Raw genomic sequence first — 25,079 nt, 5'->3', positions numbered from 1 at the left:
AATAATGAGAATAATAATAATAATAATGGGAAGTTCTTGTATAGCGCTTTTATACAACGTCTCAATGCGCTTTACATTAATGAACAGTGGAGGACTTTACGGGCTGCATATTTAGGCGCTAGTAGGAGCCTAGCCTCCTTTGCAGCCGTTCTTGGGGTCGTCACACAACATTTCCCTGGAAACGTTGCGTGACGACCCTAAGAACGGCTGCGAAGGAGGCTAGTAGGAGCAGTGCAGCTTACATTCATGAGTGATTTGTTAGTACATTATTGTTATGCCTCCAGACAGGGATAGGCTGTTGAACCGGGAGACAATCCCCTACTTTTACAAGAATAATTCAACAGATTCTTTTATGTCCCCCATTTTACTGCAGGTTAGGAAGGGTTGGGAGACAAGGCCTACGGTGTAAAGTCCTTATCCGAGAAGACTTGAAGGTCTAACCATTTCCAGGTATGAGAAAGACATAAAATTTCTCACATCTGCTTGCAAAATGTGCTGATCTTTTATCAATAATATTTTCTCGCTTTGTGGTATGAAACATAAAATCATAAAAATTGAAATCTAAACAAATCTAACATTATCATAATCAAAGAGCCTTTGTTCGAGTAATTGACTGCCGGCAAATAGTAATGTTCCCGCGTAACTAAATAAATGAAAATAACATCACTATATAAATAACAGTTGGATCGTAGAGTGACCTCAAGACGTAAAAACGTCTATTCGGAAATACTGCAATTTCATTCCTTGTACATCGCAAACGTCAAATCATTGTGGTTGGTTCGACAAAAGAAAACTGCAAATTATGTTTAGGGATATTTTGTTCTATGTGAATGGTAAGAAGGTAAGTAAACATTTCTAAAAGCCATTGAAAGCAGAAACTTAGTTAATTCCGTAAACATGTTTCGGCAATGTTCCTGCCATCGTCAGTAATTGAATGAAAGTAACGGTGAGTACGAATGCTGGTAAATATAAATATAAATAACCCAAGAAATCCAAAATGAAAAATTTAGCTAACTTGAGATGCTTGTTCTCATACAGTCTTTTGCTATTCATAATCGTATTTATATTCGTTACTTACTTTCTTTCATCAAATTCAGTACTGGCAATGGCAGTTGGATTGACAAATTATGTAAAATCAAAATTAAAATAAAGATTTCGTCTTTTTTCGTTATTAAGATATTAACTTAGTAACTGATTACTCTCAAAGTCAATGTCAACTAAGTAAATTTTTAAAGACATTTCAGAGTAAAATAACGCTTCACCGACAATTCCTAATTTTGTTTGTCTTTTTAGGTCGTAGTTAATGATTTGCAGCCCCAAACTACTTTGCTTCATTTTCTACGCAACACACGTATCCAAAACTAGTCTAACTACCAAATGTCTATTTTTTTATTGACATAGGGGTAAAATCCCCATTCATTGGTGAAACACGACATCCCTAGGCCTGATAGAATTCTGCAGTACCCAGAGCTTTTATCATTTCAAAGGGTCTTCAATACTCAAAGGACAAAAAAACACCATAGCTAGAAAGAGCGTATTAAGATCAGTAAAACGGTAAAGTTTGAAAGAAATAAATTCAACTCGTGAAGAGTACAAGGACAATGGCGCTAGGAGGCTGGGAACTATAGCCCCCAATAATTTTGCCACTATTATAACCTGCAAAGCAGGCGTTCTCATGTGGGTTTGGGGAAAAACCGGGGTTTTCAGAGGAACTTTGGAAATTTGGAAAGAGCGAGATATGAAACCGAGCAAAAAAGAAGCGGAGGGGGAGGGGACGGGAAGGGGAAGAATAGGTGTCATTTTTCTCGCGGGCACGTAATTGAAACAGGAACCCCAAAACCCCCGATTATTCCTCAAGCCCATCACAAGAACGCCTGCTCTGCAGGATACCACTATTATGAATTACTTATTTGCTGATATTTAAATTTAGAATACTTAATATTTAAAAATTTAAATTTAAAATACCAATAGTCTAAATGTGCAAAATTGTCATAATTTTAAATAATGCGGATAACAATCATCTTTATCATCATCTTCTTCTTCAGCACCATCATCAACATCCTCACTATTTCAAAAATACTGAAAAAATACTTGAAAAGTCTTGGAATTTTCAAAGCTTTTACTAGTACGAACCCTGGTGTTATGACTATTGAATATGAAAGTAGTGTGCAAAATTAGTTGTGTATGCCGTCAATGAACTAATACTAAATTTTAGTTGAACTGATACTAAAATTTTAGTTGGATATCTAGGTACGTTATAATTTGTTATTATTGGGTACACTATAATTCATTGTTAAAAGCTTCAAAGGTGGTGCGTAATTAATTAGCCAGCTATAGCTATAGTGTCTTCGTCCAAGCGAGATCCACAAGCATGCCATCAAATAATATGAGAAAATGACAATTTCTTTCCATTAAGATACAGACATGCTTCATAAGTCAATCACCAACCATTCACGTGATTTTCCTTAACAATAAACTAAACAGTGAAGTTACCAGGTACAAAACTAGGGTGCAGTGAAGGAGGATGTGGAGCTTGTACAGTTATGGTGTCCAAATATGATCACAGCAACAGCAAGATATTGTATCCTTTACAGACTGATTTAAATTTATCATAATATATCTTCGAATTGTTTTATGCAGTAAGATCGTAATTTCTGGGGTTAGACGGTTCATTAAGAAGTGTTGAGTTACACAAGGCTCCATTAAAATCCTGGTCTCTCACCTTACCGAATCATAACGTAGATCCACAGGTAGCCCAAGCTATGTATGAGTCACGGCTTGGAAGAGCTGATATGCGAATAATATATTTACAAAGAACATTTATCGAAAACAAATGAATTAAATTACGCCGACCTGTTCTTTGTGTTTTCATTCATTATTGGGGACGGTACTGCCCAATACATTATAATCAGTTTAGAATCATGGGCCGTGGGCTACTGATATGTTACGCTGAGTCGGGAAGCTTCAATCAGCGGTTTAAAAATGACAACTAACCGTGGAAAAACGTTGTTAAAATTCCGTTTGAACCCCGACAAACTGGAACGGTACCTTAGCCCTGGACAAGGTTTGAATTATTCTTTTCTTTACAAAGCGAACAGACACTTTACAGCAAATGCTTGTCTTACTCCAGTGTGTTCTGTTGAAGGCATGGCTGTAACTACAGTAGAAGGGATTGGTAGCACTAAAACAAGATTGCACCCAGTACAGGTAATATTGAATGTACAAGATGTGTCTGTGGTTACACCCACTAGCCTGGCTACTGTTTCACCAGAGTAATTCAAAACCATTATTATATGTTTTTCTAAACATCCGCACAAAACTTTTAACAAAACTTTTTTTAACGTAACTTGATATCTTGACGTACTATAAGAGGTCAAAAAACGCGCGTATGTTCAAAAGCTTTGTAACTCGCCATTCCAAGGGCTTGATCCGGTAGCTAATAAATCTTTGCGAAACAAAGAAGATCCGTGGCTTTTGTTCTTTGAATACGCCTCGAACGAACATTAAATTATGTCAATAAATACTACATTACGAAATACCCCTTTTCCCCTAAAAGGGTAATAATTCTTATTAGGTCATTAATGCCCACGATGCATTTTCCGGCTTGTACAATTACGCTGCACTGGTACATTAAGCTAAGCCTGCATGATCTTTTTTCAGCTAGTTATCATTTCAATGTAAGAGGTTTTCTGTTGTATGTGTTTGATTGATAATTCTTTTTCAGGAAAGAATAGCCAAGTCTCATGGATCCCAATGTGGGTTTTGTACTCCTGGTATTGTAATGTCAATGTATACATTATTGAGAAATAACCCTCTGCCTACTCAAAGTCAAATGGAAAGTGCTTTTGAAGGTAACTAAAATGTAGAAATAAAAAGTACTTTTCAATTTATCTTCTATGCGCATTTGATCACATTCACATGTTAAAGTCTCTTTTTATAAAACATTAAATATTATCATTATTATTATTTTACATCTGAGTTTTTAAAAACTCATACACACTGATAATGTATAATGCATGCTTTTAAATAATTTACATATATGAGAATATATATAAACTATATATTTGTACTGCGGTTGTAATGTATTTAATTGATCTGATCCTCGCAGTATATCAAGGAACTCATGGAGCTGCAAATTTAAAGACTCAGAAAAAATAATTGGCATAATTTATGTAAACTAGGTACATGATATTGCTATTTACATACCAGTCCACATGTAAATCATATAATTTTTTTGATTTTCAGGAAATCTTTGCAGATGTACAGGATATCGCCCCATTCTTGAAGGCTTCAAAACATTTACAAAAGTAAACAGTATTAAATTATATATAACATCAAAAATTGAGATGAACAACGTGTAATTAAAATGCAAACCTTTTCTATTGTGACCAGGAGTTTTGCTGTGGTGGCAGTGGTAATCAAAATGGATGTTGTATGCAGCAAATGAATGAACGTATGGATGGAGATGAAGATGGAGGTGTAAGTTGGTGGTAATGTTCTCAGTGATAAATATGTTAGCAAATAGGTTACAATAAATTGATATAATCTTGAATTTCCTTCTCACAAAATCTCAAAGTTCTAGCAAATCTTTATAAGATTCAATTCAATATTAAGTACAATAATACTCAGTGTATCTTTAGGCACTAACCTAACACAGCGGAGCTCCCATTGTAGTTAGAAACAATTGAAATAAAACTTAAAGGCGAAAATAAAATCGGCAAATATTCTTTAACTATCCATTATTTAAGATAAAGATAATGTCCTCCATAATGAAGACCAGTAAAAAATCCAATCAAAATGCACTACATCCTTTTCATCGCGAGTTTTTGTTTTCCACCTTACACAGCCCAACACAATGACCAACCACAACAGGGAGCTAGTTTTGTTTTCGAAAAAAGTTTCGATAAAGTTTTCCATGGACAACATATTCACGCTTTGAGTTGATAGTTTTACTCGAAAAACAAAAAATAGCTACAGATTATAATGTAACACAATATAAGGTTTAAAGAAATTTACCTACAATACCGTTCATTCAAATCCAAAATTTGGAGATTTCCCAATTTTTTTAGGACAAACCAACAATATCAAACTTAAAAACTGGTAAAAATATACTGAGCAAAAATAAGCCTACTTCTACTTTTTTTTTTTTTTTTTTTTTTTGCATAACGATGTTTAGGTATCCATATGAAGAGTTTTATATTTCTTAATTATGAAAAGGTTCCTTTTAAATGGATGTGAAATAAAGACGCTCCCTATAGTGGTCCTATGATGTCCACATCCAGTAAAAAGACCTTTGAAGCTCCGAAACCATATTCGTCCATTAAGTTTCTTTTTATGCACTTTACTGATATTTTGGTTTATTTGGTTTTGATATATCTTTTCGATTATGAAAACATTTTTTTTTTAGTTAGTTAAAAATTTGTGTGTGTGTGTGTGTGTGTGCATTTGCAAGTAGTTTTGCCTTGAAATCAATAGGAAAAGGAATTCTGTGGTGTGTACAAGGACGTACGTACAGGCTAAAGTGACCTATTCAAGCCATGAAAAATCAACTCCATGGATTACCATTTTTTCTTAAGTATGGTGCTCCGCTATAGCATGTGACGACAAAATTAATTTAGTGTATAGATTATAAGATTGAGTATCCAAGTTCAGTAAAAGTTCTTGTCACGAGTCAACTGCTCCCAGTCAGTTTATTAAACCAGGAAAGCACAGCTGGACTTTAATTCAGACATGAAAATCATTTAATCATTTAATGATGAATGCTAGCAAAAAAAGAGTAGACATACTTTATAAAGAAAAGCATAAGAATCCTCGTTTTCTTGAATTAATAAAAGTCGCTTATAAAAAATAATAAATAAATATTCAAAAAAGATCTAAGGCTAGAGGAAAAATGAAGAATAAAAAAAAAGAATCATTCTAATACGGTGAGAATCGAACCCGCGTCCATGAAACTTTAATTAGATAATTAATTCCAAAATACAGAGGAAAAAAATTAGTGCCTTCATGCCATACCCCGAGACATCCGCTGGGTCGTCGTATGGACTTCGGACATGACGGCGATTAAGTCCCTCTGCCCTTGGTTGTACGGATTACGCAGTATTGTGTTCTAGCCGAAGCATCAGGGGAGAGACTAGCCGGCCCCCAGACCATATCTACAGCTAATCCCTTGCACTCTGCCACGCACTGGCATGTTGATTTGAAGTGGAAAATAATCTAGTCTATCTGGTGCATTCTTTTCATGGCTTTTGTTGTGTTAATTTCCAGAAATCGTGGCCCAGTGGAAAAAACGTGGGCTAACACGACACTGAGTCAAGCACGCTTGAGGGAGATTAGCACTTGGATGGGTGACCTAAAATTTATAATTACCCAATACTGTTTTTGAAATGCTTTAAATATTATTTTTCTCTTGTTTTAATGTTTTGTTTGTTTGTTTGTTGTTTTTGTTGTTGTTGGTTTTTTTTTTTGTTTATTTTGTTGTTGTTTTTTCTGTTTTGTTTTGTTTTGTTTTGTTTTTTTGTTTTTTGTCGTTTCGGCTTTTTTGTGTCTTCATCTCTTCATGTTATTTTCATGAGGTAGCGCGCATAGCCTTCAAAATCACCCCCTGATACCTTAAGCCTTCAAACCATCAGAAAACTCTTCCAATTCTAACAACTATAATTTATTAACTATTTCCTGTGTATAAGTAGTTATTCCATTTAGCAAGTAATATGTAAAAAAAAAAAACGTTTTTTGAGGCTGAGAGTAAAACAAGTTCACAATTCGTTTTGTTTAATCATGCTGGCTGGAAATAAAAGCTAAATATATCATGGGGAATGCCTGTGTAATATATATTTCTTTTTATATTTAATTTAAAAGTAAAATAAATTATATATCTATTGAAAGAAAGACTAATTTGATTATTCAAATATATTATCTATAGAAATATTAAAACTACTGAAGGAAAGTCTTCTTTGGGTTGCCGATAGGAAGCAAACGAAACTGCCGTTTTAGAGCTCCGCTATAATTTTGTACAGATACTATAAAGATTATAAGTATTTATAGTTCCATTATACGTAAAATCAAATATGAATTCTTGGCCAACTTTTGTACGTCAACGGTGATATAATTTGAGTCTTAATTTAGTGTTTGGTTATGTTTCAGAACTGTGAGGCACTGTTTGATGCAAAAGAGTTTTTGCCTTTGGATCCAACACAAGAGCCAATCTTTCCACCGGAACTGATGGTAACTGTGGCATTAAATTTGCTATTTGTAAATATTGATACTTTTTTTAAAAGAAAGGGGCAAAAACAAGGACCTGTTACCGGGTCCTAGTTAGCAAGGTGCCCCGTACACTGTGGTAAAGTAGATAACGCATGCTATATAGATCCCTTGCGTGTGACGTCGATCTGGGGGACAAAACAATGGAAAAAACATTACATAAGAAATGTTTTCAAATTTCAAGGGAGGAAAACTTAATCGTTGTAACCCCCGATAGGGAATTTAGTGCAAGGGGTCTATGCGATTAACTCTGCATTCTGCAGAATTTCTATGCGCAGCCCTTTTTCTGGAAAACGAGCTGTAATACTGAGATATTATTCACTTAAGTCTTTGAAATTGAGTTACGTCCAACTTAAAACACTTAGATATATGCGTAATTATGGTGAGTCCAAGACTTTGCATACAAAGCGCATCCAAAAAGCAAACTACTGAAACTGATGACAAAATGCTTTGTCACCAAGAAGGATTTCTGTTAACAAGCCTAGCTAGCGTTTCGTGTATCTCTCGAAACCTCGGAAGTAGATTAAACACAAAATACTCTTAATTATGCTTTTTCTCATAACTATTCTAGTTGCCACAGGCTACCCAGCCACGCAGCTTGCACATTAAAGGTGATTATGTAACATGGATAAGACCTTCAACATTAGAGGAACTACTGGAGCTAAAGAATACATACCCACACGCTAAGCTGGTGGTTGGAAATACTGAAATAGGTATAAAAACATGGATATATCTGATTTAAGGATAAAATTACTGACAACTGCATAGCTGAATGGGCCTAAAATAGTAATTTATTTGATCTCAAGGAATCGAGACAAAATTCAAGAATCAGAATTACCCGATCCTGATTGCATCTACTCACGTCCCTGAACTGAATGTTGTGCAACAGACAGACACAGGTGTGATCTTTGGATCATCTGTAACTTTGACAACCATTGAGGAGACACTGAAGGATCTTGTGGAACACTTGCAAGGTAACAGCACTTGATTGCGACAATCATACTCTCAATGTCTAGAAGCTGCGTTATCTAAAATAAACCCGCGGATTGGCTTTGTGCATGATGACCACAAGGCTGCGTTGTTTTATTTGGACAAAAGACACAAGTGTCTGACAAAGCATCACCATCGAAACTGACAGCCAAGTATCGTAAACGTAAAGCGAGATTTTCTCTCTTCTCTCTTGGCTGACATACGGGGCGTATCCCTGATTTACCATGAGGGGGATCGTTCCCCAATAATCTCAACATGTCCCTCTACTCCCATTCCTACAAACGAAATTGCTACAAATTAAAACTGCAAATGGAAAGAAATTCACGTGACCCTAACCCGAAGCAAACACTATAGAATTCACATCTAGTCTGATACCAATATCCAAGAGAGCAATAGCAAGGGTGGTAGAAGTATCTGTTGTCAGTTTGCTAGCGCCCAGCCCTGCATGGGGTGATGAATCCTTAATCCCTGGTCATTGCCAATATGTCATTCTTTAATCTAGAATTCCAGACCAGAACGTATTCAGCGATTCTAGAAACACTGCGATGGTTTGCTGGTCAGCAAGTCAGGAACGTGGCAGTAAGACTATTAAATATAATTTAAGAAATTTAGAAAATATTTTCCTTACGAGATTTGAATCTCTTGTGCCTGCCTTACTTGTATTTGCATATCTGTCTGTCTATCATTTAATTAATATCCTATCAAGCAAAATATGATTTACTTTCAACACTACATTACAAAGTAAAGTATTTTACTTAATGATTTATTTAATGCATAAAATGCCACGCCCACCACTACGAGTACTCTTTTACTTACCAAAAATTAAGGACCCATTTAAGAATCTAGATAGCCTGATTTCAAGTTGAGCACCATTTATATAAGAACCTGTTCAGGCTGACTTTGAAAAATCTAGGTTCCTATACGCGGGGTTTTACTGTATTGCTATTTTCACACGTGAAAAAGTGATACGGGTAAAGTTGTTATTGGTTAAGAACTTTGAACGAGCAAAAATAGAGTAAAACTATAATTTTTATATATGAAACAGGTTGTTACTGAGTAAATCTTAGTGTGCATATAATAAGTAATATATACAGTATGAGTGGCCGTGTTGTATCAGATATACAACCACGAGGCGTAGCCGAGTGATTGTATATCTGATACAACACGGACACGAACTGTATATGATTTATCAAACGTCTAGGTTAGTTCCTTTGTGTTTCACTAAAATTTTCAAAATTAAAGTGAATTTGGCCAAGAAAATCCAACTTAAAGTTTATGCAAATGAACACAATTTTGTATCAGATTTACAACACTCTTCACGGTCTAGATTTCTGTTGTGTTGTCCTCATGAATTATTAATGAGTTTGATAAACATTTTTATTGTTTTTGTCTAAGTGTGTTGGTGGTAACATCATAACAGCAAGTCCAATATCAGATCTCAATCCTATCTTCATGTCAACTGGATGTACTCTTACCGTAGCATCAATTGGTGGTACGTCAGTCACTGACTGCTATTTATTCTTAGAATAAAACAAGGAGTACAAACAAAATGGCAATTTGATGATAATAAATAGTATAAACAGAGTACCGACTGTTGTTTAGATGGATTGTTAACTATGATCAGTTTGTACACATCAACTAGTAGTAGTTACCTGCAATTTGCTTTATATTTCTTCCAGGAAAACAAAGAGAGATCAAGTTTGATGAACATTTTTTCCGTGGTTACAGAAAAACATGCCTTGAACCCAACGAGGTTTTGATATCCATCCACATACCTCACACCCGTCAGGTATTCTAACCTCTTCTCCTACTTTGGTTTTACTATCATACTGTTCTAACAATACTAGGATTTCCTTATTTCAGAATGAGTACATGTTTGCCTATAAACAAGCTCGACGTCGTGATGACGACATTGCCATCGTGAATGCTGGCATGAGAGTGAGGCTAGAGAAGAATGACATCACTAATTTGTTAATGATAAAGGAATGTAGTCTGTGTTATGGTGGAATGGCACCAACTACTGTCATGGCCTTGAAGACATCTAAAGCACTCATTGGAAGGTAGGTTATTATTAGTATACGACTTTATGTTTCCAAAATTATGCAACCCAAATATTTTATTTACTATTCAAGAACTTAGAATAGAGGACCTCAAAACATCTTCTCTAGCCCGTGAAATAAAAAATACTAGTCAACGTGTAATAGTCAAATAGACACAAAAGTAGACAATGGAATTAGGGTCTACTAATGTGCATTAGTCTAATATCTATTGCACAGGTTTAATGATTTCACTCTATTAAATCGTTTTTAAGTATATTCAAGAACGCTAGATTTTTGACTTCCATCTATCAAAGACTGTTATGATTTTGGATGGAAAGTTTATTTTAAAAAGACAAGGCTTCAGGAAATAGTTATTATATTCACTAAAGATTTCTAACCACTGATCATGTTGACTGTTGTGTAGGGTTTGGGATGAGAGTATAGTTGAGTTTGGTTGTAGTTTATTGGAACAAGATTTACCACTAGCAGCAAATGCACCAGGTGGACAAGTCAGTTATCGACGTTCTTTGACCACCAGTTTCTTCTTCAAGTTCTATCTCATTGTCACTCACAAACTCAGCCAAACTCTTGTAAGTTCACAGATTTTTACTTTTCACTATTATTTGCTTGATATAAAAGCACAGCCATATCAGATCTGAGTCATGTTTCTTATTCTTCAGGATTCTTGCGTTTCTCGTCCACCAAGAGAATGTAGGAGCGCAGCGAAATTCGTAGAGCGTATTCCAACGCGAAGCAGTCAAACCTTCCAGGTAAAAATGTAATCTCCAAGTCTATTACTCTACTATTCAAGTTTTGTAATTGTGGCGAAAAACTGGCAACGAGTTGGACGCGCCATGAATAATGGGGCTGTTTGAGGGGGCTTTTACCTATATAAATATCTTGTTGCAGGAAAAGACGAGTTATAAGGTTGTTTTGTGTTTTGTTTTGTCTTATACATTCGTCAAATTAAGCCGCGACTATAACAGACACCCATGCCACCCTTAACAATTTCTTTCGTAATAACACTTCGTTTTCTGAATCAATTGTAATTCAGAAAGTCCCACGAGACCAGTCTGTCGATGACGTAGTCGGAAAACCAATACGTCACCTGTCGGCCCTTAAACAAGCTACTGGAGAAGCTGTTTACATTGACGACATGCCCAAATATAGAGGTTAGTTATGACGTCATGTCTACGTAAAGGGGTTGGTTATGAAACTTTCTATGAATTATTGTTTTACAAAATTATAATAATCAGAACAAAATAATAAGATTATGATCAAAGCCAATCAACATGTCGTAATGTTGCCATTATAAACGTCATGGAATTAAGAGTTTTTAGTTTCAAGAAGAGCAATGTGTTAAACTGAGAAGTGTAGCCGAGTAGCAATGATGCAGTATAGCAGTGCAGAGACGTGCCCACGCCCATAATACAGCTTGGGCTGCCTATGGTTAGATGGCAGAACGATAAAATCCTTTTGCTTTTGGGATTTTTTTTTTTTTTTTTTTTTTTTTCTTTGTTATTTAAATTTTTTACTTTTGTGTAAAATGATTGTTCCTGCCATCTAACATGGCTGCCGTCACGTGTTGGTGCAAAACCTCTATAAACGTTCATTGCTGCAAGATATGTATGCTTTCTAATGCTGTTGTTTTTACAGATGAGTTGTTCTTAAGCCTCGTACTCAGCCAAAGACCTCACGCCAAAGTCATGTAAGCTGTGCAATAAAACACATTTCCTTTTTAAGTAGAAAATTTGGACATTGAAAAGTGGAGCACCCACGATTTATTGGTAACACATTCAATATTGTATTCAGTTCTTGGTCTTCGACAGTGGCGTAGCGAGGGGAGAGGGGCTGGTTAAACCTGTGGATAAGGCGGGGAACTCTAAAAGAAGATATTTTTTATTGGGGGTGTGGGGAGGGGATTCCAAGATTTAAATTTTTTTTAAATAGTTGTAGCCCTTTCCATTTCACTCAGTATATAATAAATTCGTGACGCCTCGAGTCAAGTTAACAAGGCAGGGACTTAGTTTATCGAGGCAAACGAGCGACGAAGGTGGGAAACCTGGCTTCGCCCCTGGTTTTCGATATCAACTTTTGGTTACTAGTCTTTCTATTGGTCATAAATTGCTTCAGAGCCAGTAATGCAATAAGATTCAGCACGAAGGCCATGTGTCACCTAATCTCATTTTTTAGATCAGTGGATACAAGTGAAGCAACCATGATGCCTGGTGTTCATGCATATATCAGTGCCGATGACGTACCAGGCTCTAACCAGTTTGGACCTGTTGTTTCCGACGAGCTGGTCTTTTACAATGAAGAGGTAAGAAGTAAACTAAAATATATAGAATATAATCTATAATCTTTGGTTCCTTCCCGTATTACGTCATGACCACTATGTTGGTAAATTAGATTATACAATATTTCACAAGAACAAACTTCCCTTATTGTTATCAGCAGCATGGCTGCTATGCTTTCTATTTGGATTAATTAATCATGTATCCTATCATTCGACTCAGTCAGGCGTCTCCTAAATTCTGATTGGTTGCCCAAATAATTGACTGCAATTAACGTGTGAAGCATGCGCACACGTGATTTAATCTCGTGGTTACCTACAACAACAGTGTAATCATGTGCATTAGCAACCACTAGTTCATGTAAACATTACAGCTCGAATCCTTCGGGGAGAAGAAGTTGGGAGAATCGTGGAAGGAAAAGCTAGCAAAAATATGAAATGAACTGAATAAATTATTCAAATCGGAAAACAATTACTGTTGAATAAGCAATGTGCATCAAATCTCAAAATACTCAATACTCTGTTATTTTCGTCTGTTGAAATAATTACATTTGCCATAAAAAACGTTGAAGGAAAAATTGTCAGATGAATTTTCAGAGGATCCGAAAAAGCGTAAGTAATCGGTATCCCATCATGCTTTCTGCTCAGTACAAGAGATTCACGCTTGTGCACATTGCCTATACGCAAGTTAACCGGCAAATCTCAGTTATGACTCTTCAGAAAGTTCACTCGGTCCTTTACCGATGTCTAATACTCGATTATTTACATTTTCGGCCAGTAATTAGTCTTTTACAATAAAGCACTCGAATATTGGACACTGAATTGAGTTTCGAATTCCCTGTTCTACGGGGTTAGTCTCGATTTTGTATGAAATTACTTATATTCATCTGTGGAATTACAAAGTGTTTGTATTGTTGAAGTCGTGCATTCTTTACTTTATCTTTGGTATTTGTGAATGTTCGGACACTGAAACGAGGCTAACCCTGTATAAATGAGTCTGTAATCAAAGATAACAGCGGTATTTGAGGCATTCGAACACGGTCAAAATTGTATGTGTTGAAGATCACCTTTGACGTTAAATCTATTAGTATATATGTCATATCAGGAGCAATTATTAAATTTCTATTTTCTTATATGTGCATATCTAAGGTGACGTCAACAGGACAGGTGATTGGTGCTATTGTAGCAGAAACTCAAGCCCAGGCTCGACGTGCTGCTAAGGCCGTGAAGATTGAGTACGAAGATCTACCAAGGATCTTGACCATTGAGGCTAGTATTAAATATTTCCCCTTTAAGCTTAAAAATTGCTATTACGTATACTTTGTCCTTTGAAAATTATATACGTACAATCCCGGGAAGAAAGACTGACCCCAATAAAAAATAAAACATTGATCAGTGCAATAAATATAATTTATTACTAGGACTTCATACAGTAAACCTGTGTTATAAAAATCTATTTCCCTAATTTTAATTTTTTTATGCAGGAGGCAATAATGGCCCAATCCTACTTTAAACCAAGCGTGTGTCTAGAGAAAGGCGATCTAGCTGCAGGATTCGCTAGGTCGGACCACGTGATTGAAGGAGAGATGAGAACTGGGTCTCAGGTAAGATGATAATGATGGTGATAATGATGATAATGATGACGTTGATGATGGTTATGATGATGATGATGATGACGATGATGACGGTGATGATGACGATGATGATGACGGTGATGATGATGATGATGATGATGGTGATGACGACGATGAGGAGGATGATGATGAGGATGATGATGATGATGATGATGATGATGATATTGTTTCAATTTGTAGGAGCACTTTTATCTGGAGACTCAAGGTACAATTGCTGTGCCAAAAAATGAAGATGGAGAAATGGAGCTGTACTGTTCGGCTCAGGACTTGACGCTCACTCAGTCTGTAGTAGCCAAGGTGCTGGGACTACCTGGTAACCGTATTGTAGTACGAACAAAAAGACTCGGTAAGACTTAAGGAGAATGAACCCTTGTATACATGGGAATACCTGGTAATCGTATTGTAGTACGAACAAAAAGACTCGGTAATACTTAAGGAGAATGATACCCTTGTATACATGCATGTACAAAAACATTGTCTCTGTTTTGATAAAATACGTAGCTTCATTCATTAAGTATAAAATTCAGCATTAAGTATAATATAAAAGAACACATGCATAGTTGCATAATCATTAAAGCCATCGGTCGCAAGAGAAAATGTACCATATGAGGGAGGTAACGTCTTTGGCTTATTCTAATTGATCGGACAAAAAAACGTCCTGATATAACTGTGCTTGGCATTTTTCCCACACTCCCTCCCTTAAACAAAATGTTGTTATGCTATTTTCCTATATTAGGAGGAGGATTCGGTGGTAAACAGACTCGTTCTATATTCCTGACGTGTGTCGTTGCTGTTGCTGCTAACAAGTGAGGAATCATATAATTTATGAACACTTAGTTTTAATGTGAAGGGTTATTTCACTTTGAAAATATAAAATTGTCAGTTATCGAGTAAGATCTGGTTCTGGTACAAAGTATGTATATACATACAGTCAATTCAAAAAATGTCGTCGTCGACCGGCTCAAGCCTACGCGACTGGACCGAAAGGAATATGGGTAAAAATCACTGAAGCGGTAAAATATTCGTTCTGAATAAATTGTTCCCGCTAGTAATAAAATAATAATGGCGAGAAACAATCCATCAAATGCATGTTTTTGGGTTTAGGGAAAGAAAAACAAAGTAGTTATGATTCAATTCACAATTCCGAAACTAAGAAGGCATTAAAAAAACGTCTCCTCCAACACTTCCCGCTCGCCTACGAAGGTTCGTGCTGTAAACCAGGCATAACTAGTCAGATAAAATTACGGAGTCAACTCGGCTTAAATGATTGCTACCCAGAGCTCCTTTCGGTCCTGTAGCGTAGGCTTGAGTTGGTCGACGACAACTTTTTTTGACTTGACTGTATTTTACAAGGGCGCGCGGAGATATGAATTTTATCTTCGAGTGTTGAAAAGATCTCGAATGAACGCAGCGAACGAGTGAGAGATTTTCAACACAAGAAGATAAAATTCCTATCTCCAAGCGTCCATGTAATATTCTGTTTACTGTATAATTATCAATGAAGTATGTTTTGGCTTTTTCAGGCAATTCTTTCCGTGTATTTTTGAATAGCCATCGCAATGGTGTTATTTTCACACGTGTAAGTAACATGTTATTTTCACGTGTGAAGATATCGACTTTTCGAAATAGAGAAAAATAGACATTTCATTGGTAATGATATAATAAATATAAATAATATATGTCCTTGGAATATCAAAGTCTTGCAATGGCTTATTTTGTGAATATATCCTTCATATATATAGCCATATCTCCAGTCAATAAGAACAGCGGTATTTTACGGATTTAATAAAATGTCTCTATTGTCTACTTTCACATCCCCATAATATCTTGCGTTTTTGGGGGTAAGCAATCAAAAAACTGTCCCAAATTGAAAGGTTTCTTAATTGAATTTATACTATACCTGCTTTTATCTGTACAATAATGATTATCAGGTTGATGGTTCCGACTGAATTGAAGTTGAGTAAAAAAGTAAGCCGAGTTTGCATTGCAATGAATTGTGGGACGGTTTAAGGAGACATAATTTCAAGATGGCGTCTTTTTCATCCCCTAAAACAGTCTTACGATGCACTGAGATTTTTGCTCGACCTCAGAACGGCTAATGACATATATTCATTGATTGATTGATGTGGTTTTATTAATCAAAAGGATGGGGCGTCCTGTGAGGTGCACACTAGATCGAGACGAGGACATGAAGGCAACAGGAATGAGGAATGCCTTCCTGGCTAAGTACAAAGTAAGAGGACTCGCTATTGATAAGTAATGTAAAGAGAAGAGAAGAGAAGAGAAGAGAAGAGAAGAGAAGAGAAGCAAACAAGAATGTGTGTTTTTATTATACCTTTGTAAAGTGATATCTAACGAGTAATGTGCCAAAGCTGTTAGAACTAAAATCTTACATTCTACTTTTTTATCCAGGTTGGTTTCAAGCAAGATGGCACCATCCAGGCATTAGATGTTAACTTATACAACAATGCCGGTTACTCACTAGATTTATCTCGCTCTGTAAGTGCATGTGAAGTTAACCCGGCGATAGAACGTAATTCATATTTTGGTATAGACATCTTGACATAGTGTATTTTGAATATATATTATGATGTCCTCGTCTTTTCTGTCTGTTTCTTTCCATATAAGGTTATGGACCGTGCTGTGTTTCACTCTGAAAACTGTTACCGAATACCCAACATCCGAGTAGAAGGCTGGTGCTGCAAGACCAACATCCCTTCCAACACAGCATTCAGAGGATTTGGTGGTCCCCAGGTAGACTGCACCTAAAAATGAAATAGTCAAACTTGAATCCACTGATCCCAAAACACGGGGACTGAATAGGAAATGCTTTTCGGTAGACGGTAGCCAGAATAACAAATAAAACAGGAATCTTTCTCCTTTTCTCTCGTTTTCAAATGAATAGAACTTTAGTATTTGTGCTCGTCATAGTGCCACCGATTCTTGTCTACCCAAATATGCTTTGCCCAGGAGAGTCTCTTAACGGCAGATTAAAATTGTCATTAGTTTCTTTCGTTAGGTACACCAATGTGACTGCCATCTCTATTGTTAGTTAACTCTCTAGGGACTGATTGAAAGGTTCGTATTACACGACACACTATCAAAACACGTATATTTATTGTGTTTAGGGAATGATGTTTGCTGAATCGTGGATTAACGATGTCGCAAAGACTTGTGGGATTTCCCAGCGTAAGGTATGTATTTTCCCACGGTTTTACCAGGCATAATACAGTTTTTTGACCAGCTGTTCAATACTTTCCAGGTTCGTGAGATGAACTTTTACAAAGAAGGTGACTTGACCCACTACAATCAAAAGCTGACAGGCTGTAATATCAGTCAAGTATGGAATGAACTGTTAGAAAAATGTGATTATGAAAAGAGAAAACACGACGTGGAGCAGTTCAACAGGTAACATTAAATAAATTTTGACTAAATTTATCTTCACGTGGCTTGCGTCAAAGCACAGTCCGGATTCACGGCCAGGAATCTCTCCTGAAAATAAAAGTTGACAGTTGACAGGATGAGTGTGAGTGAACTCAGCTATAAAATACCATAGATTCGTTGATTCTTCAACTCTTATATATATTTTTTTCTATTATAGTTGCAATCGATGGAGGAAGCGTGGACTAGCAGTGGTCCCGACAAAGTTTGGAATTGGTTTCCAGGAACTTTTCCTCAACCAAGTATTATTTCTATTTTTTCAATAATTTTAGTTTTGTTTGTCTGTCCGTGAATCTGTCTTTGGTTTCCTATAATATTCAGTGCGGGTCTTTGAGTGTGGCTTCTTGATTGAGTATTTTTGTTGCACTCTCGTTCCTCTCCGTTCCTCTTGCTTATATTACTAACATTGATAACAATAGTTGCCTAGACTTTACCTCTATTTTGGTATCAAGAAGCGGGTAGAATAGACCTCTTAACTTTGAGCATAATATTTAATGAAGAAATAGAAAACGCGCCCGCGTGCTGTGTACAGTTATAAAACATGCGGGGATTGGCAGAACACGTGAGAAGAGTTAGGAGAAGCACGACCCGTAGCGGAGTGCTTCTGGACACTTCTCGAGTGTTTTGCCAATCCCCAAGTGCTTTATAACTCCACACAGCACAGTAAGCAAGTTTGTTATTTCTTTTATGAAATGCAAAGGGCGCGAGTGTGCTGTTTGCTCTCATAAAGCACGCGCTCCCAACCAATCAGAATGCGAGATTTATAACAGTTATTTTATAATATGATGTAATAGGCTGGTGCCCTGGTTCACGTGTACACAGATGGGTCAGTCTTGGTTACTCATGGAGGAACAGAAATGGGACAAGGTCTGCACACGAAAATGGTCCAGGTATGGTTTATCGATTGCATTCTGATCATAAAGAGTCCTTGCTAGTATTTATTTGTTAGAACGAGATTCACACACTAGTTAATTACTAACGCAAAGAGTGCATGGAAATACTTCATGGTATTGCCTTTTTGTATCTTGCACTTTGTTATTAATTCCTAGGTAGCAGCTCGTGCTCTGGATATTCCGATCTCCAAGATCCATCTGAGTGAAACAAGTACAAATACCGTCCCCAATACCTCCCCCACTGCAGCATCTGTGTCCTCTGATCTAAATGGCATGGCTGTCAAGGTATGATAGAATACAATGAATGAGATCACCTGTCTACAAAATGCTATGAGGGAGAAAGCCAGGGGGATACAGAACGAGCGAGAACCATGCATATAATTTTGTTGATGGAGCGACCCTTTTACTTGCATTTTCAAGCAAAACCATTATATCTAAAAAAAAATATCTTCTTTTTACCCTTATTGTAAGGTTGCATGTGAGGAAATAAAGAAGAGGCTTGCACCATTCAAAGAAAAGAACCCTGAAGGACCATGGGGAGACTGGGTAGGTTATTCCCGTTAATGCACTGGCTGTAATCATATAATAGATACAGTATCAATAACAATCAGAGAGAGATGGACCCTGAAGGACCACTGGCTGTAATCATATAATAGATACAGTATCAGTTAACAATCAGAGAAAGATGGACCCTGAAGGACCACTGGCTGTAATCATATAATAGATACAGTATCAGTTAACAATCAGAGAAAGATGGACCCTGAAGGACCACTGGCTGTAATCATATAATAGATACAGTATCAGTTAACAATCAGAGGAAGATGGACCCTGAAGGACCACTGGCTGTAATCATATAATAGATACAGTATCAGTAACAATCAGATAGAGAGACTGTAAACTGCTACTGGTGAAAACATAACATATTTATGTGTTTGTAGGTTAATGCGGCCTACTTGGAACGCGTTAGTCTGTCTGCGACTGGCTTTTACAAGTAAGTAAATGATCAGCTTTACTTACACAACTACCATATTTATTGACAACGTTAAATTACTCACCTTGAGGTTTAGTAACACCTATTAAACATCTAAAGTTTTAAAAACCTGCTTTTGTTTATGAGTTTATGGTGACGTAACGATGACGGTGGGCTCATGCTAAAACGGAAAACTTCCGAGTCCCGAAAGACAAAAGGGGACCTCTGCATCCATTATTCTTTATACACATTAGAATATAGGTGGCATAATCATTCGCCTCAGGCTCAGTGATTATAGGAGAATATTTACCGAGTCGCGAGTAAAACATGGCGCACGCGCAATCCTAAATTCAGCTGTAGGTGATTATCGAGAAATAATTATCCGAAGTTCTCGACAAATCAGCTCCGATTTTCTATAATCTACTATGCTAATTATTATCATTCCTATTTTTATTAAACAAGAGCATCTAAATAAAACATGTAAAAACTGTGTTGACGGTCAGTATTCTAAAATGCCAAGTATGGCCGGCTAGATTCCGTGACTTCCACAACGCAAATGTCTGAGTTCTTTACTGCATGACTGCTGTCAATCAAATTTTCAACTGTCTGGGTTAGAATATTTTGATTGACGGAAGCCAAAAACCAGACGTCTTAACTATGAGAGGCCTGAAGGGGTAAAATGGGAGTTGGGTTTCGCCTTTTTGGGCTGGAAAACCCTCAATACCCTCAATTATAGCTAGTTGTCCGCTGCTCACATAATTATGACTGAATGAATCTGTCTTCTTGTATCTAGGACCCCTGATATTTGGTTCGATTGGGAACAGGGTTCTGGTGCTCCATTCAACTATTTTTGTTACGGCGCTGCATGTTCTGAGGTCGAGATCGATTGTCTCACTGGAGATCACCAGGTTATATCTCTACTCTTGTTCCTTTTAGTTTAGATATCTGTAAAGTATAAACCACTGCAGTATATAATATCTCTACTCTTGTTCCTTTTAGTTTAGATATCTGTAAAGTATAAACCACTGCAGTATATCATATCTCTACTACTGTTCCTTTTAGTTTATATATCTGTAAAGTATAAACCACTGCAGTATATCATATCTCTACTACTGTTCCGTTTAGTTTAGATATCTGTAATGTAACTGCAGTATTTTTGATTAGGACGGGGTCCTACAGCTAGTGCTATGTTTATCACTTGGGAAAAAAGGAAAAAACAAATAGAATTTGATCATTCATTTTTCACATCGTCATCTATTATCCATTGCTGTTAAACAGAATTTGCGCACAGACATCGTGATGGATGTTGGAACCAGTCTAAACCCTGCTATCGATATTGGTCAGGTAAACATCAAGTTAGCATACATTTATTAGTATGAAACTTCTGGTACAAACGTTTGCCAAGCTATTCAACCTAAACCTAACCTCTATCTTGAACACTGTCAATAATTATCTCACACCATGGAATATCTTCACTCACAATGCAGGCTGTGGTACTCCACCCGTTTCTTTCCATCAGGAATCGCGGTGTTTTGAATTTCTAGGCATTTTCAGTGATCTGGGGCTCAGATTTTTATGAGTCAGACGTTGTTCCAATCTTGTCTTCTATTTTCAGTGGTGTGGGACAAAATAGTTCAAACTGTCTGAATTCAAAAATTTGCACCATTTCCCATTTTACACCCCAAAATATGAACCTATATAAGGGTTTATGCAAACAATAAACTACAACTGTTATCCTTCAGATTGAGGGAGGATTTACTCAAGGCCTTGGTCTTTTTACATTGGAAGAAGTACGTTTCTCTCAACAAGGTGCCTTATGGACGACAGGGCCTGGAGCTTACAAGATTCCTGGATTTGCAGACATCCCTGTCAAGTTCTCAGTTCACCTCTTACGAAGCGCGCCAAATGAGAACGCTATCTACTCTTCAAAGGTTAGCCATTAATAAGCTTATTGCTACCTTTTTGTCTATGTTAATAGGAAGCGATTTGCTTGCGAGACGATACCTATAATCAATATAAAATACCAGTACAAAATAAAATTCTTAAAATACATTAGAATAATTGGTACAGAAGTTCTGAAGTTGAAAAGCTCAAATTTAGCACTACTCAATATTTTTAGGCTGTGGGTGAACCACCACTGTTTTTGGCTGCGTCAATATTCTATGCTATCAAGAACGCCATAACAAGTGCCAGGTAAGACTATTGCTCATATTTCCTTTATTTTACGAGCTTTAATTTGTACGTATTTTGCATTTGTTCCAGGCGTGATGCGGGTATCGAGGGTGTGTTTAGGTTGGACAGTCCAGCTACATGTGAACGCATAAGAATGGCTTGCGTCGACAAATTCACTAAACAGGTATCTGTAAGTACCACGACTGGTATAATGCACACCTTATATTAGTGAAAAACGTTGTAAGAAATTGCAAAATTTGCATAAGTTAGTGAGTTCAGTAGGCCTCAGTAGACCGTAGATCTACAAAACTTTGCACTAATTCGTACAATTTTGTTAGTTAACTTTTTTCACGAATATATATAGTAAGCACTCTATCTTCTAGAGGACCCTTATCGTAATATAACATCTTAATGTAAAAGCAACAGAATGTAACTCGTTGTGTGATCTATACCAAACATGTATTTGACAGTTACTGGTACCTTATAGTGCTTCCCAGTTGTAATAGGAGAAAACCTATCCTATTCTAAGTTAACATCTTAATAGCAACAGAATAATAACGTTATGTGATATAATTTTCTTGTAGTTTCCAGTCAATACAGACCCGTCAGTGGACTTCAACGTCATACCCTAAAACACAGATCATCATTTAACACCAAGCATATCCTATCCGCATGAGAAGATCCTTCAGTAGACTTCAGCGTTACATCCTAAAACACAGATCATCATTTAATACCAAACATAACCTATCCGCATTAGGAGATCCTTCAGTAGACTTCAGCGTCATACCCTAAAACACACATCATCATTTAACACCAAACATATCCTATCCGCATGAGAAGATCCTTAAGTGGACTTCATCGTTACACCCTAAAACACACATCATCATTTAACACCAAACATATCCTATCCGCATTAGGAGATCCTTCAGTAGACTTCAGCGTCATACCCTAAAACACACATCATCATTTAACACCAAACATATCCTATCCGCATTAGAAGATCCTTCAGTAGACTTCATCGTCATACCCTAAAACGCAGATCATCATTTAACGCCAAACATATCCTATCCGCATGAGAAGATCCTTCAGTGGACTTCAGCGTCACACCCTAAAACACACATCATCATTTAATATCAAACATATCCTATCCGCATGAGAAGATCCTTCAGTGGACTTCAGCGTCACACCCTAAAACACAGATCATCATTTAACACCAAACATATCCTATCCGCTTTAGACGATCCTTCAGTAGACTTCAGCGTCATACCCTAAAACACACATCATCATTTAACACCAAACATATCCTATCCGCATTAGAAGATCCTTCAGTGGACTTCAGCGTCACACCCTAAAACACAGATCATCATTTAACACCAAACATATCCTATCCTATCGGCATGTCCCGGCAAGGAATTAGGAAAACATTTATAGCCATCAACCAAATGCTTCTGCTTTTGTTTGATTGGTTGTTGTTGTTGTTGTTGTTGTTGTTGTTGTTGTTGTTATCTTTTATTGTTTTTTTAAAACATATATTATTAGGATTAATATTTACTAAATAGATTTTATGGTTATACATTAGTAGATATATTTCTATTATAGTATATTTTATTATAGTTTTTTTTTTTCCTCTTTTTTTTATATTATTATTACAAATAGATATATTTTTTATTGTAGGATATGTGAAGAGATAATCTATACGTCATATATATCTATATAGATACCAAATACAATTTTTCTTTTCTTAAGAAAAATAAAAATAAAATATTATTATTATTTTATTATTATTATTATTATTATTATTATTATTATTATTATTATTATTATCATCTACAGTTTTTTTCAAAATAAAACTTCCCTAATTCACATTTGCTCGGCCTGTAAATTTCTTAAATTGGTCACGCCGAATGCATACACACCTCCTTCGATAACCTGCGCTGATTTGGATATTTATTTAATTTCTAATTCATTGTTCATTATTTTGTTCATTGCCTTCTTTGTTGCTAATACCGGCTGTCAGCTTTGGTCTCCTTTTGCCCTGTACCCGGTCACTCTACCACTCTTGTTAGTGAATGGTCTTTAGTAAAAACCCATCCCACGATGCCTTAGTTAGACACGTGACCGTGGTTGCCAGGGCTACCATCTTTTACTGCCATCTGATATTACACCGGTAAGCCTACACCAATGAACCCTGTTGACACGTTAACCAAAGAACTTTCAGGTTTGATATCATTGGTCAATGGGAATACCGTTCAAAATAAAACAATCATAAATCATAAATCTGATAGTAAATTGGCAGAGGGTAATTTTGATACTATAAAAACATGATTTTAATTTAAATGTCCTTTAATGTTGTAATATTGGACCTGGAAGTCTGTCACAGGTTGGAAGAGGTCCAAGGTTTTATAGTTAATTGCTATTACAGATATTCTACTCACCGTTCCAATCTCAAAAAAAAAAAAACACGTCTAGACCTGAATGTTTGGACTCACTTAGCTCTAAGTTCCACTCTTAAACTTTTCATCTTTTACATAGACACGATCTCATCTGTTAGATTTCAATATATACACTGAATTTTACATTTTTTTTTTTTTACTTTATCAAAAGTATTAGTGATTCGAAATCTAGCTTGGATATTCCACATTAAATCACGAATATTTCACTTGGCTAAGACGTCTGTAACGACTGCTGTAAGACTTTGCAACATGACCTTTAGTTTTATGCATGGTTTAGTGCGGCGGAAGCAGCAACTGAGTCAAATCAAAAGTTTGTCGATCCTTGATATAAAACTCCCAAAAGAAAATTCCATCTAAGAAAACTTTTCATCTTTTAGTATCAGTTTTCAGCTTAGGGATTATCTATTAATCATTGCGTGTTTTTGATCATTATAACAAAGCGCGGTTTTTCATTTCTAAAGTATATTATTGTTTTCAAACATTTGCATCTTTCACCATCATTTTATGATCAAAAGGTCAAAACAAACCAACCAATCTGTGAAGTAGTTCTATTTTAGGATCAAGTTGTTTGTGTTATCTCGTGGTTAGCTTTCACATATTTTAATATTTATATTTCTTTACCGATATTTTATCTTTGCTCAGACTAAAAGTAGTAAGTAAATTCATTTAAAAGAAAAAAAGGAAAAGCATTATGGTGAACTCCAACGTAACATGTATCGCGGAGTCATAAATTGCCAACATTTATAGTTGTTAGTTATATTTATCGCACGGCTGAAACAGGACAAAGCAGCGTTTGTAGAAAACTGATGCATGACATCGAGAAAATACAAGTCGGTATTTTTTCACAAGAAAAAAGTCCCCGCCCCCTCTTTATGTAATTGCTATAATGTTTAAGTTGTAATAACTTGTATCTTAGATTCCAAGTCGGATAGCGCGC

The 25,079-nt window shown here is 36.3% G+C and overlaps 1 protein-coding gene across 1 annotated transcript; it reads left to right on the top strand.

The window, feature by feature from the left end:
- Positions 1-720: 720 nt before the first annotated feature.
- Positions 721-23,213, top strand: LOC116308284 (xanthine dehydrogenase/oxidase). Its single transcript, XM_089040860.1, has 39 exons — positions 721-841; positions 1,294-1,351; positions 2,485-2,581; positions 3,099-3,207; positions 3,725-3,851; positions 4,246-4,307; positions 4,393-4,479; positions 7,141-7,221; positions 7,829-7,970; positions 8,064-8,231; positions 8,750-8,826; positions 9,643-9,739; positions 9,927-10,036; positions 10,111-10,307; positions 10,711-10,876; positions 10,967-11,056; positions 11,341-11,458; positions 11,943-11,994; positions 12,480-12,606; positions 13,729-13,848; positions 14,064-14,183; positions 14,394-14,559; positions 14,950-15,019; positions 16,359-16,446; positions 16,626-16,712; positions 16,842-16,967; positions 17,342-17,407; positions 17,476-17,621; positions 17,815-17,896; positions 18,449-18,544; positions 18,704-18,832; positions 19,019-19,093; positions 19,486-19,538; positions 20,311-20,425; positions 20,796-20,861; positions 21,260-21,448; positions 21,637-21,710; positions 21,780-21,873; positions 22,274-23,213. Exons 1-39 carry the CDS (start codon positions 803-805, stop codon positions 22,319-22,321), a joined length of 4,014 nt encoding a protein of 1,337 aa, XP_088896986.1. The 5' UTR covers positions 721-802; the 3' UTR covers positions 22,322-23,213.
- The last annotated feature ends 1,866 nt before the right edge of the window (positions 23,214-25,079 follow it).

Source organism: Actinia tenebrosa, unplaced genomic scaffold, assembly GCF_029948245.1.
Source record: "Actinia tenebrosa isolate PJP-AT-01 unplaced genomic scaffold, QUT_ActTen_1.0 PGA_scaffold8__29_contigs__length_14323225, whole genome shotgun sequence".
Lineage (NCBI taxonomy): Eukaryota > Metazoa > Cnidaria > Anthozoa > Actiniaria > Actiniidae > Actinia > Actinia tenebrosa.
The sequence above is the reverse complement of the archived record's forward strand: the minus strand, read 5'-3'. Positions and strand labels throughout refer to the sequence as shown.